This window comes from Astyanax mexicanus, chromosome 24, assembly GCF_023375975.1.
Source record: "Astyanax mexicanus isolate ESR-SI-001 chromosome 24, AstMex3_surface, whole genome shotgun sequence".
In the NCBI taxonomy this organism is placed as follows: domain Eukaryota; kingdom Metazoa; phylum Chordata; class Actinopteri; order Characiformes; family Acestrorhamphidae; genus Astyanax; species Astyanax mexicanus.
The window spans coordinates 14,372,816-14,385,684 of record NC_064431.1 but is presented as its reverse complement, the minus strand read 5'-3'; the positions used below and the strand labels follow the sequence as shown (position 1 = coordinate 14,385,684).

At 38.3% G+C, this 12,869-nt stretch overlaps 1 protein-coding gene across 2 annotated transcripts in view; it reads left to right on the top strand.

Annotated features, from left to right (window-relative positions):
* The window catches only part of vgll4b (vestigial-like family member 4b), a 59,653-nt gene that overhangs the window by 40,131 nt on the left and 6,653 nt on the right, over positions 1 to 12,869 (top strand). For both annotated transcript variants that reach the window (XM_015605609.3, XM_007248302.4), the window contains 2 exons: positions 11,791 to 12,016; positions 12,743 to 12,866. In XM_015605609.3, coding sequence (XP_015461095.3) covers positions 11,791 to 12,016; positions 12,743 to 12,866 — 350 coding nt within the window. The remainder of the gene's footprint in view (positions 1 to 11,790; positions 12,017 to 12,742; positions 12,867 to 12,869) is intronic.

Below are 12,869 nucleotides of genomic sequence, written 5' to 3'. Positions count from 1 at the left end.
TCATTTGAAGAAGAAAAAAAAAACAGATAAAGCTATATTTAAATTACAGCACCTGTCTGTTTTTGCATTATTTATAATTTTATTCTTAATTTAAACGTCACCCATTTTTGTAAAATAATAGCTGCAGCCCTAATGTGAACATTTTATAACATTGTCCTCCCATGTCCATTCGTTTTCAACTGCATGGAGTTGAAGAAGAAATAAGCTTTGCCGTTTTGGAGTAACTATCTAAAGTTGTCACATTATGGAAGTCTTCTTGCACTCTGTTAAACATATTAAAATGAATAATTAATAGACTAACAGACTGCAACAAGTCATACATTTGTTAATTAGTAGGCCCCTACAGTAAATTTTATATAATAGCCAACATAATATTTCTACTATAAACATGAATATATAGTGTATATAGAACATATGTTATATAATGAATAAAATAAAATGTTATGGATAATACAATCTAAATAAAATTAATATTTTTTTTATTAACATATAGTGATATAGTAACATTAAAGTCACTATAAAATGCTAATTTGTTTTCAATAAATTGTGTGAAGTTTACAACTGTTGTTCCTCCTCTTACTAGTATGATTTTAAGCATGCCAAATAAATATAATACGATAGCATATCGGCCCTAAAAATCGGCAGGTCACATCGGCCATCGGCTGACTCTGACCACTAATGATCGGTATCGGCATCGGCCTTAGAAAAACCCATATCGGTCGGTCTCTACTTTCCATTGTAACGGTTGCATTAGTAAAATAATTACTTTCCTTACCAGTAGTTGCAAGTACTGCTCACATTACAATGTTTATATTAGTAAAGTACTGATTTACAGTGCTAGTATGTTAATTATTAGCTTAGAGAAGTACTGACTTTCCATGCTAATGGTTGCACTAGTACTGATACTGCTTGCTACCATAAAATGCTATCATGCTAAGGCTTAGCTTAGTACAGAATTGATACTCCAGGCTAATGGTTGCATTCGTAAAGTACCGATTCTTCTCTATATAAAAGAACTGTATATGTGCTTCCACTTAAGTCTGAAACATCTGGAAAATAATATGAATGTTTATTTTTCTTTATTAAGTGAGTACACATTGGGGCTTTAAGTACTTATTCATTTTTAGTGCAGGTTATTGGCTTGAAACAGCACATTTACTGTGTGTTGTAATTACTTTTACTTATGTGTAGGCTGTAAACAACCACTTATGGTGAAAACATGCAAAATAACATGCTTTAGTTATGTAACTTAATATAATTATATATCATTCTTTTAATGCATTAGGGTACCAGCTCCTGAGTACAGAGGCTAAGAACTGATATTCTGCCCGATCAGGTGCTGCAGTAGAATGGCCTTTAGGACTCAAGCTTTGTGAATAACTTTGTGCTGAACATTTCAACAGTTAGCGCAGCATTAGCGTTCTCAGACATGCATGGCCTCGCCTCACCAGTATATCTGATCCTCCCTCACGTCCACTGCGGTTTCCCCCAGATTCCCCATCAACCCATCATAACACGCTAATACCATCCCGGGCTGTGATCCACTCAGATATAGAACTGCTCCAGGCCCGGCTCTGTGTTTTCGGGCCTGTGGTTTCATTCTGCATATGTTTACAGGCTGTATAAAACTGCTGCTGTTGACATGCTTTTCTCATGGGGTTGAAATACGGTCAGTATTGTGTAACATCCAGTGCCCACCCTCGTAATAGTGAGGCAGATTGTGTGAAACTGCTGAGTTCAGCAGAATCCCCCACACAGCCCTTATGAATATAAATATGGTTAGCTGGTGTTTGAAGTGATAAAAAGACTATTGTTTGAAGTTTTGCTGCTTTTGTTGTTTCTCTATGGTTTACTTCTCCCGTTAATTATTTTATATACAGTTGCTTAAATGTATTTTATTGAAATTTTAAGTGATTGACCAACACAAAGTAGCAGCATAGTTGTGAAGTGGAATGACAATGATGCCTGGTTGTTAAATTTATCAAATACAAACCTACAAAATGTGATGTGCAAAAGTATTTCGCCCCTTTATAAATTGTAGAGCCACTTTTGCTGCAATTACAGCTGTCTTTTGGGTATGTCTCTACCAGCTTTGTGCATCTAGAGATTGAGATTTTTGCCCCATTCTCTTTTACAAATTAGCTCAAGCTCAGTCAGGTTGAATAAAGAGAGTCTGTGCTCAGCAATTTTCATGTCTTGCTACAGAAGCTCAATGGGATTTAGGTCAGGACTTTGACTGGGCCATTCTAATATATGAATATTCTTTAATCTAAATAATTCCACTGTAGCTCTAGCTAAATGTTAAGGGTCATTGTCTTGCTGGAAGCTAAACCTTCTTCCCAGTTCAGTTTTCCTTCAGGATTACCCTGTATTTAGATCCATCCACCCACTCATCAACTCTGATCAGATTACCTGTCCTTCCTGAGGAAAAGCATCTTCACAGCATGATGCTGCCGCCAAGTAAATAAAATGAGGTACTGGTAAAACTGATTCCATACAGTGTTTGGAGTTTAAAGAGGAAACAAGCACCAGAAATCATGTGTATTATATACGTTCATGGACCCAAAAGGAACCAACCTACATGATCTCCTTTGGTCCTCATTGCAGGCACACTGACAGACCAATGTTGTGTTGATAACAGGTGGCCCTACCTTTTCAGATTGCACATTCCGTTACACTATTCCAGTAGGACAATGCTCGTCTAGATACTGCTACAATTTCAAAAGCTTGCCTTGAAGACACAGATTATGCCATGGCCTAGTCCGGCACTTGCGTATGACCACAAAGTGAGATTTAGTGATTCTATATCAGTAACAGTTTCCTTGTACAAAATATAAAAGTCTTTTTTTTTATATAATTTAATGAAGAACCATTTTTTTTAAAGCTGTAGCACTTTGTGGGTAATTCTCACTTATAAATCACTTGGAAATCAGGAACCACCGTCAAACATAATCTGAAAAATGACATTTAATGCGTATTTAACTTTTCTCAGTTGTCTAGAACATTTGTCTTTGATCTCCTGCTGACTGATAGTGCTGTTCAGGTTCTGTGTAAATGTTTGGTGGCGCAGTGCTTAAGTTCTCGAGCCACACTCTAACTCTGTGCAGTGTTCTGGTGTATGGGACTGCAGGGCTGATACCTGACACCGTGGGCCGAGGCAGCAGTGGAGGCGGGTCGGGTTTCTGTTATTGTGGACGGGGAAGGGCAGGCCCTGCAGCTGAGCAGAATGGAATCGTGGGGGATGGGGCGCTCTACTTCCAGCTTTTGTGCGGAAGATCCACTCTGCACTGTTACAGAGCCTTTCAGAGGCTTTGAGGCGTATAGATTTACAGCCCGGTATTGATTGAGTGAGTGCTTCTGAAAAGTAGTTTTATAAAGTGAAGGAATTTTGTAATTATTTGTACGACTTTTCCTGTTAAAACATGCCATAGCCTACCAGCTGGTCATAAGAGTATATAAAAATACTATTCTTTTCTGCAGTAAAATTGATATTTTTATTTTGGAGAGGTTAGGAGACTTTCTACTCCAGTGTAAATCACTTCAATTTAGTTGGAGACAGGATTAGTGATTGATTTTTAAACATTTTTTATATTTTAATATATATATATTATTTGCATCATCGGTCATCTGCTTGAATGAGAAGGGATACAAATCTGATAACTAAAGGTCAGATTATTATTTCAGAAATGTATTTTACATATCTGATACCTGATAAAAAATCATGAACAGTTCATAATGTTTGGATCAATAATTAAATGATGTAGAACAACTTTTGTATAGCTTGTACTGGGTACTGCACTTGTGCAGATCTCCACATTTAAACGGGCTTTCCTCTCTATCACACTGATCAACCCCCAGCTCATTGGATCTATTTGAAGTACTTTCTGTCTCAATTGTTCAGAAACCTTACTTCATGAAAGTGCCTTTACTTTGCAATGCTTGAGTATAAAACCTAAAGAGAAATTTAAGAGGTGGGAAGTTAAAGCAAGTTTCCCAAGTATTTTTGCTAAAATCTACAAACAAGCTGAGTAAAATCTGTATCTCCTGCACGGTGATGAAAGTCGAGTGGAGGGAGGAGGGGGGGGGGGGTGTTGTTGTCCAAAGTGGGCTCGGAGTGAGGCGGGGGCCATTTTCTCATTTTCACTGCAGAGCTGAAAACAAAGGCCCCCTTATCCTGTCGGCCCACTGTGTTCTGGAAGCCTGCTCTGGCCTGACACGCCCCCACCGCTGCTGTAAAAGTCCCCTAACTCCGACAAGGGACCCAGCAGGCTAATACATCTTTAACATCAGCCCCCCCCCACCCCCAATTGGGGGTCAAAAAACATCTATAAGAAGTGTCCAGAGGCTCCAAATGAGTAATAATAAAATAATATTCCAATTTTTCAATTTTATGAGCAACCTAGCCCCGCCCATAAAAAATAATAATAGTAAAATAAAAAAACAGACTGGGACTGGGCTCATCTGACCAGTATCAGTACCAATTTAATATGGTTTGTTTGGCCTTCACGTCTTCAGGGTCTCCACTGGGCCCAGTTACTGTGAACTGGGTGGAAGGGGAGGCCTGTTCTGGTAACTGGTTCTCCCAGAGCTGGAACAGGCTGTGGAAGCTCAGTGCTGCTGGGAACTCTCAGACTGAGTATTTCTCATGCCTCCCGGTCCGGCCAAACGGGGGAATGGAGGAACGCCAGTGCCAGAGTGGTTTGGGCTTATGAAGTCATCAGTTACTGCAGAGTTCTGCATGGAGGACTTACTGGGGTTCAGCATTTCAATACTTCAGCTTTTAATGCTTTCAGTTCTTTATTTAATTTATCTAGTAAATTAATTTTTTTTTTCTGTAAATAAAAAAGTGACTTTTATTCGGAGTACAACACTATACATTTAAGTAATTGGAGTCCAGACTCTATCTCAGGTCCATGCTGCTTACCTAAGGAAGCTTAAACCTTGTCCAATAGTGATTCACTAGTAACTGAGCAAAATTGATAAATCTATTTTCAGTATCTGTTATCTTAGTTGGTGTTTAGAATAGGTATAATATATTTGCGATCAGAACTGTATTGCTTGGTAACATGTTGTCTTATTTTGATTTAATGCATGGATCTTTAGAAACTTTTGAACACCACCACCAATTATTATTACATTTTTTACATTTTATAAATAAGTTTTTATCTGCTGTAAGGAGTGTTGTTCTAAACAGGAATTAGTAGCCTAGGGTACAATGAAATATAAAATATATTTTGATATTAATTAAGCCTAGCCTTTGTACTCTGTTTTAGTTTCTCTGTAATTATGCCATTTTGTTTGCTCTGGGTATATATAAAGAGCATTTTAGAGAGTCAGTCATGTGCGAATAAAACATTAAACATCTTGGGTTTGTATTGTCTTTAATTAAATAAAAATTAAATTTAACATTACAAACAGTTTTTATTGCATTTGTATTTTCACACCTCCTGACTTTTCCTGATTTGTGGTTGTAATATAATCCCCATGTGTCTATGAAAGAGACCATGACTGATAACAACTGTATGTGTGTATGTATAGCCCAGTGTCAGACTGACAGTGAAACGGTTGATGGTAAATGGCCCACAGGCATACGCAATGAGTTGGCGTAGGGTTTGGTAAGGCCTGGCTGAGCGAGGCCGTGTTTGTATCCTGTGGTTCCGCCTCCCGGTCTGATTTCTCCCAGATGTTTCCTGTATCTGTGAGGGCGAGGTTCCAGTCTCTTTAAAGCTGAAATAAAAATCCAGCGCCAGGACTGAACGAGCATTTTTGCTGAGCTGCTCTGAAACGTTACGGTGAGAAAGTAACATCCCAGTGTTTTATGTCTCCCAGAGCATACGTCACTGCAATAAAATCTGGAGAAGACTGGATACCTTGCTGAGTGAGCACATATCTACTAGTGTTGTGTATTAGCAAGAACTGGGCGATACGATAAGTAGTGTCATACAGTTACAATTCAGTATATTGAGGTAAATTGCGATACTGTAAGCCCTAAAAATCTGAATAATAAATCTGATAGAGATCTAGATTTTAGTTCAGTAATCAGATTTTTTTTTAGTGCATGTATACTCTTAACCAGAGTATTTCTCATTCTGTGCATACATAAAAACAGACCGTAGTAAAGGAAATAATTCAGCAGCACTGAACATCAGCTACAGCGAAATGGCGACCAAGCACTTACAGAACGATGCTGAGACTTTAATTTAAAGAATATAAATAATCTTAGCTCCATGTGTAAAAAAAAAACTGTGTAAAGTTTAGGTTTTATGCAATGTTTACTTTGCCTCTTATTCCGTGTGTTTATTGGCTGGTTGCAAAAATCTAATTAAGGTCCGACTCATGTGAACACAGAGTTTTCTTTTCTGATTACCCAAGTTACTGACCAACTCCAAGCTCCAGTGCAGCCAAGCAGTAATCAGATTAGGATGTGCATTTAAACACATTAATTATCTAATTACTCAAGTTCATGCAAATGCATTGATCATTTTACTAACAAACTGATTCTCTCATGAAGTAATCAGATTGTGAAGTGCATGTAAGGTCCTGTATTACAGGAGGAGATTGGAGAGTTTAAATATTGTAGTTGAGTACTTCTTTATCATTTTCAACAGTGTGGTGATTCTAAATCTGATTTAAAATTAATGGATGCCTGTGAATGGCAGGTTTAAGACGCTGCAGCTTAATCCCACTAATTATACCCTGCATGTAACCCAAGACCTTGTTTAAAAAAAAAAACACTGGTCTGACTTTACAGGCCAGAACTGTACATACAAGTGTTCTCCCAGTACTTATTTAACCTATACGTGTGTGCGTGTGTTTAAAAATGAAATAATCTGTAATTTAATGAATTATTCTATAATAAATTCTGTAAGACTGTACACTAAAGGAAGTCACAGCCGGCCCGAGGCTTTTTTCCTTTGTTATTTATTTTGCTCCAGAACACTTGCCAAGTTCTGGGGGCCCTGTGCTTTCTTGTGGGCGGGATCTGGGTTGGCTTCGTGCTTTTTGGCAGGGATAAAAGTTGGGCAAGCACCTCCCCCCACCCCCTCTCTGTGCCTTACTTAATCAAAACAGACGAAAGGTTCATGTGAAGTTAAGTCAGTTCCTTTCTTCTGTTCTGTTGGTTTATAAAGGATCGGTTTACCTGTAATAGTTTAATGATATTTGAAATATGCTGATTTCCTCGTATGACCTTAAACATTCTACAAACAGTAGAAGCTAAAATGATTAAAACGTGCAAAGAAAGCAGAAGGCTTTATAGTATTGTGTATTGTTTAATAGTTATTTGAAGAGGATAAGTATAAATCAGGGCTGAGTGTTTTATAGATATTTTAATATTTAATTTGATAATGATAAATATCAAAATGCACTTGTCTGAGCCTAGTGTTGATATGGCCAATATGTTAAGACCTACTACATGGTTAATTGTGAAGAGTCATGTTTAATTGGGTCGGTTGGGGTCTAGCTCTGATAGTATTTGTAATATAATGCCAGAGGAATATGTTTTTGCACATATTGTTTTAAGCAGCATTACTGATATTATATTTTTCTCAAATCACCCTCCAGTAGTGACATGGTACAATGCAAGCAACAGCCTAGCCACATTTAGTGATTACTATTATTTATTAATTTTTACACTATGCAGTTTTTTAGGTCCACATTTAAACAAATATTATAAACAGTTAATTGCTCTGAGAATGTCTGAAATATTTTCTAATATATATTTTTGCTATTTAGTTCCATTTCTTCTTTGAGAAAAATCCTACATTATTTTTGCTACATTATTTATTGTACATTAATTTATTAGACACTCTGATTCAGTGTTACTTACAAACATGAGAAGCCAAAATAATTTGAAGCCCCCATTTTTCTAGTTTAGATACAAACTAAAGATAAACTGTATTGGACTGCCTCAGGCCAGTCTAAAACACTCATGTAACTTTAAACAGTTTGAGTGGATGTTGCCAAACTGCTGAATGTAGACTGGTGAATATGTAAAGTGTGTGTGTTTTTGTTTTTTTTTTAGTTTAAAAACTAAATGTTTTTTTTTCTTTTAAGACTTGGTTCCATATTTATAATAAACTGTGGGTTGAAAAGAGATGCTCATTCTACTACTGGGAACTAAAAGACAGTCTCTCTCTCTCCCTCTCTTTCTCTCTCTCTCTCTCTCTCTCTTCCTCCCTCCTCTCCTCTTCTCTTCCTGGGTTTAGTTTATTCACTCTTCAGTCTCCAGAGAGAAACAGCACATGTCCATAATGTCCTTTTTTGGGCCAATCCGCTTTCCCTTGAGATAGGAACACTGTAATTATACGATTGCGCAAACAAGCCTGTCGTTAGTTAATGTTTTTACAGGGTCACAAGATCTGCTTTTCTCCATTTTTCTTAAGCAGACATTGGGTTAAATACACTATACAGACACGTATTGTGTATTGGGACACCTGCTTATTTTCATTTGTATTGTTTTTTTTTTAAATCATTGATATTAAAGAGTGTTTATCCTGCTTTGTAACTTTACTGTCTCTACTGTCCATGCAAAACCATTTTTTTTTACCGGATTTTGAAACATTGCTGTGAGGATTTGATTGCATCCTGAGCAGGATTTTGGAGGAGGATGATCACTGATCCCAACTCAAACCCAAAATTATTGGATAGAGCTCCATCATTCCAGCATGCAGAGTTCCACTGCTCCACAGCTCAATACAGGGGGATTAATACCCCTCTAGCAAACACCTGGAATTAGGCATAGCTGGAACTTAAAGTAGCTGAATGCATTCATTAAAGGGGTATCCACATTTTTTTTTTTTTTTTGGACATATAGTGTATGAAGCTTCTTTGGCTCTTGCTTTGTGTTTTTCTGGACGGCGCTGAAGTGAAGTTCACAGGCCTGCTCTCTCTACAGCTGTACTTTCCTTCATTGTTGGCTTCTGAAGGCGGGCCTGGTTTTATTTGGGCTCCTCAGGAAGTCTGAACTGTGCTGACCTGTATAATTAGCGTTTTTTGGAAGCAGCGAGTTAAAGTAATGGTGGCCTGTGTTTGGAGGAGCGTTTGGAATGGCTGGAGTGAAAGCGCTGGTGCGTGAGCGGAGATTTTGTCCTCCATCGCCCGGCGGTCGTCTCTGTGGGGAAGGACGATGGCAGTGGATGTAACACTGCGCTCACAGGAGCTTTTCTTGCCAGTTTGGTTGCCAAGTAACAGACTATTTCAAGGACCGTCGTCCACACAGCTTCACTGCAATATGCAATCCATAGCCCATAAATCACAGTTCAGCCAGAATATTAAAACCAGTGAGTAACATAGTTGTCCTGGTTTCAATGGCAACCTGCTAAGGCACGAGACTTATATATTACACAGGGAGTAGACTGTCATATAGAAGAAGAAAAAGCAGTGGGCCCATATTCAACCTCCTTTGGCTTGCAGGGACAGCAAATTACACTGGTGATTCCTGTATCTACTATAACTGTTGATTAACATTTATTTATGAACAGAAGAATTAATAAAAAGAATCAGAGAAGAATCTGCACTCAAGGAGTTGATTACATTATCATAAGAATTCAATTATAAATTACTTTCATAGAGTAATTAATATTTAAACAATCAACAATATTTGAGTATAAAAATGCACAAGAAAAATCACATATGGTTTGATAAATATAGGTGTACTGTATATAATGTAAAACTTGACATTATCTTCCATTAAATCCTGATGGTCTCACTGGTTCCCAGTTGTATTCATGTCTAAAATGACCAATCTCTATCTCCACTTCTCCCTAATTAAACTTTAACCACCCCCCCTCTCCTCCTTTCCGCCCCGTTGTCTGGCTGGGCTCTGGCTGAGGGGTATTAGGTTCTCTTCCTGTGAAGTGTTGTGAAGCTTTGAGCCGAGCGCCCTGGCCCTTCGCTGGGCCTCCGCAGGGCTGGCAGCGGGACGCCGTTCCTTCAGGAAGTGCGGAATGCTCAGCGGAACAGCGCACACACTCCTGAAGAGTGTGCGAGTGTGTTCTTTCAGAGAAAGAAAGAAAGAAAGAAAGAAAGAAAGAAAGAAAGAAAGAAAGAAAGAAAGGGCGGAAAAAAGTAAGTCAGAAGTAGAAGGACGGAAGTGGGAATCGTTCCTTGTCAGGAATAATTGGGCGATTTGCCGCCAACCCGCCTAGTCGGTCGGACATTTGATAAGTGGCTGTGAAAGCAGAGACAGCTTTGTTTAAAGGATCTATGTGACTGCAGGGTCGACCACAACTGATAACAGCAAACTAGAGAGCGTTCAGAAATCTTAATGGGGCTTCAGAAGTTATGAAATATGAAATAATGTTCTGTCCCTTGACCTTAGGAAGCTAAAGAATGCTGCACTGACCTGTGGGATACGTGTGTGTGGGGGGTCACTTATCTGTTTACAAGGACAATTCTAGCCAGACACAATCAGTCACTATTACTACCTTCATTACCACCACACTGAGAAGTTTGTTACTTATGTTTAAGTTTGTAATACAGTATAATCTTGTATTGGTTTAATCTCTGTTAATTAGGTAAATAATATGATGTGTATATAGTATTTCAGTTACTTCAGTTACTATTACTACATTTTCTTCTTTGCAACTTTATCATTAAGGAGATACGAGTTTGTAACAGGATGCAATACCTTAAAGGAGAAATTCAGTGTGAAATGGACTTAAAGTGTAGTAAATTATTATAACGAGTACAACTTTTTGTCGAATAACCCACCTCTGTTCACCCTCAGTATTAAAATAAAAATAAAATACAGCACTTTTAGCCAGTGCTTACAGTGCTAATGATGGAGTATAGCATTGCCCATGCAAAGAAATCGCTATTTTTACACCATTAACAAGCTCAAAGTAGCTCCACACTTCAGTGGTAGAATTTTGAAGGCCCTGATATTTGACAGAAGCCGCTAAGAACTTTGAAAGTGCATAGCTAGATTATTATAAACACTGTTTATACATTCAGTAACTTAAGGTAGTTCTTTGGACATAGCCATCTTGAAATTAAGATATGATAAGTCAACTTATGAGCCCAAACAAATGGGTAGGATAGGGGAACAGGTTGCAGAATTAGTTCTGTGGAAATGCATAACTGTTATATTTTCAGCAACAGCTGGAATTCATGCATTTCCACTGAATTTATTCTGCAATTTGTTCCCCTATGCTACCCTATTTATTTAAGCTCAGCAGACGACTTCGTTATTTAACTATCTGAAGGTACTGATATTATAAACAATGTTTTTAAATGAACTGTCACAGTGCCTCTTTTTAAACCTCAGGGCTTTTGGAATTCTACCAATGAAGTGTGGAGCTACTTTGAGCTTGTTAATGGCATTAAAAAAAATCTGATTTCTTTGCATGGCTATTGCTATCACCCTATCTTTAGCATTGTAGGCCGGTTCTAAGCATCGGCTAAAAGTGCTGTATTTCTGTGGCAATGCTGAGGTGAACGGATGTAGGCTATTTGACAGAAGTTTGTACTCATTATCATGTTTCACTACACCCCAAGTCCATTTTACACCAGATTTCTCCTTCAATAAAATAATAAGAGAGTATAAAATGACTAAATACTCATCAATAACTGATTTATGGAGAAATCTGATCAATATAGGAAGTACAGGAGTCATCAGTGTGTGTATATAAGCAGCACTGCCTGCACACACAGCTTATCGGGCTGTGCTGGCAGGCTGAGCGCTGGACACTGCATGCCAGGCCCCAGTGGAGGCAGTATTAATAGCTGTGCTGTTGGTTCTGTTGGACATAAGGCCGAGTACAATCATTCTCTTGTTCCCCCTCACAGAGGCAAGCCTGCCAACGGGGACTACCGCAAGGACCCCAGAGATCGCAGCCGCAGCCCCATCGAGCGCGCCGCCGCCGCCCCCTTCATGAGCCTCCACGACGGTCACCTCTACGCCCACATGTCCAGCCTGGCCATGGACCAGCCCCTCGCACTGACCAAAAACAGCATGGACGCTGCCCGCACTGTCACCATCTCGCCTACTGTCAGTCCCGTCGAGCGCCAGCAGGTAACGACCCCAGTGACCTGTTTCAGGACTTTCCTTTTTATATAGTTTTAAAGTCAGTGTAGCATTTAGCAGTTAAGTCAAGGTGCATGTAAAAACAGAAAATTGGGTATAAAACCCAAAATGTTTTTTTTTTTTTTTTTTTACATTTTGTATAGTGAAGAAATGGGTTTTCATCCATTTTCTATTTTCTGAATTTCACTGAAATTTAAATGATCAAGTTTAGAAATAGGAAAAAATAGAAAACTGCAAAAATGGATGGAAAATATTTTACACCATTTTCTAATTCATTTCTAATTCTTTTTTTAGAATATGAAACTGTTATATGTTACTCAATGACAGATTAATCTAATAAACTTGGTTATAAAATATCATAAATGTATTATTCTGTGAGGCAGACTAGTGAAGGTAAATGTTTTATATATAGGTTCTGATGGTGTTGTCATACCGTCCTCATATGTTCTAGACCTTTTACTTTTTTCAGTGTGGTTTAAACCAAAATAACAGAGGTAAATAGTGCCACAAACCAAACTCTGGACCAAAAAAAAAAACAATTGATTCTGAGTTTGTTGAGAGACTTTTTTTTTTTAATCCTTTGAACTTTTTTTTCAGTGTCTTGTCCTACAGCGAAACTTCTAATTATGTGGAGTCCTATTTCATTTGTAGTATTTGTAGTGATGATGAAAGCTAAATTGTATTCTTAACTATCTAAATTAATCTCTCGTGCAGAATCGGCCCTCTGTGATCACGTGTGCCCCGGCCAACAACCGCAACTGTAACCTCTCTCACTGCACTGTGTCTCACAACGGCTGCTCACCCAGCCTGCCCACCAACTACAGGAGACCCTCCAACAGTA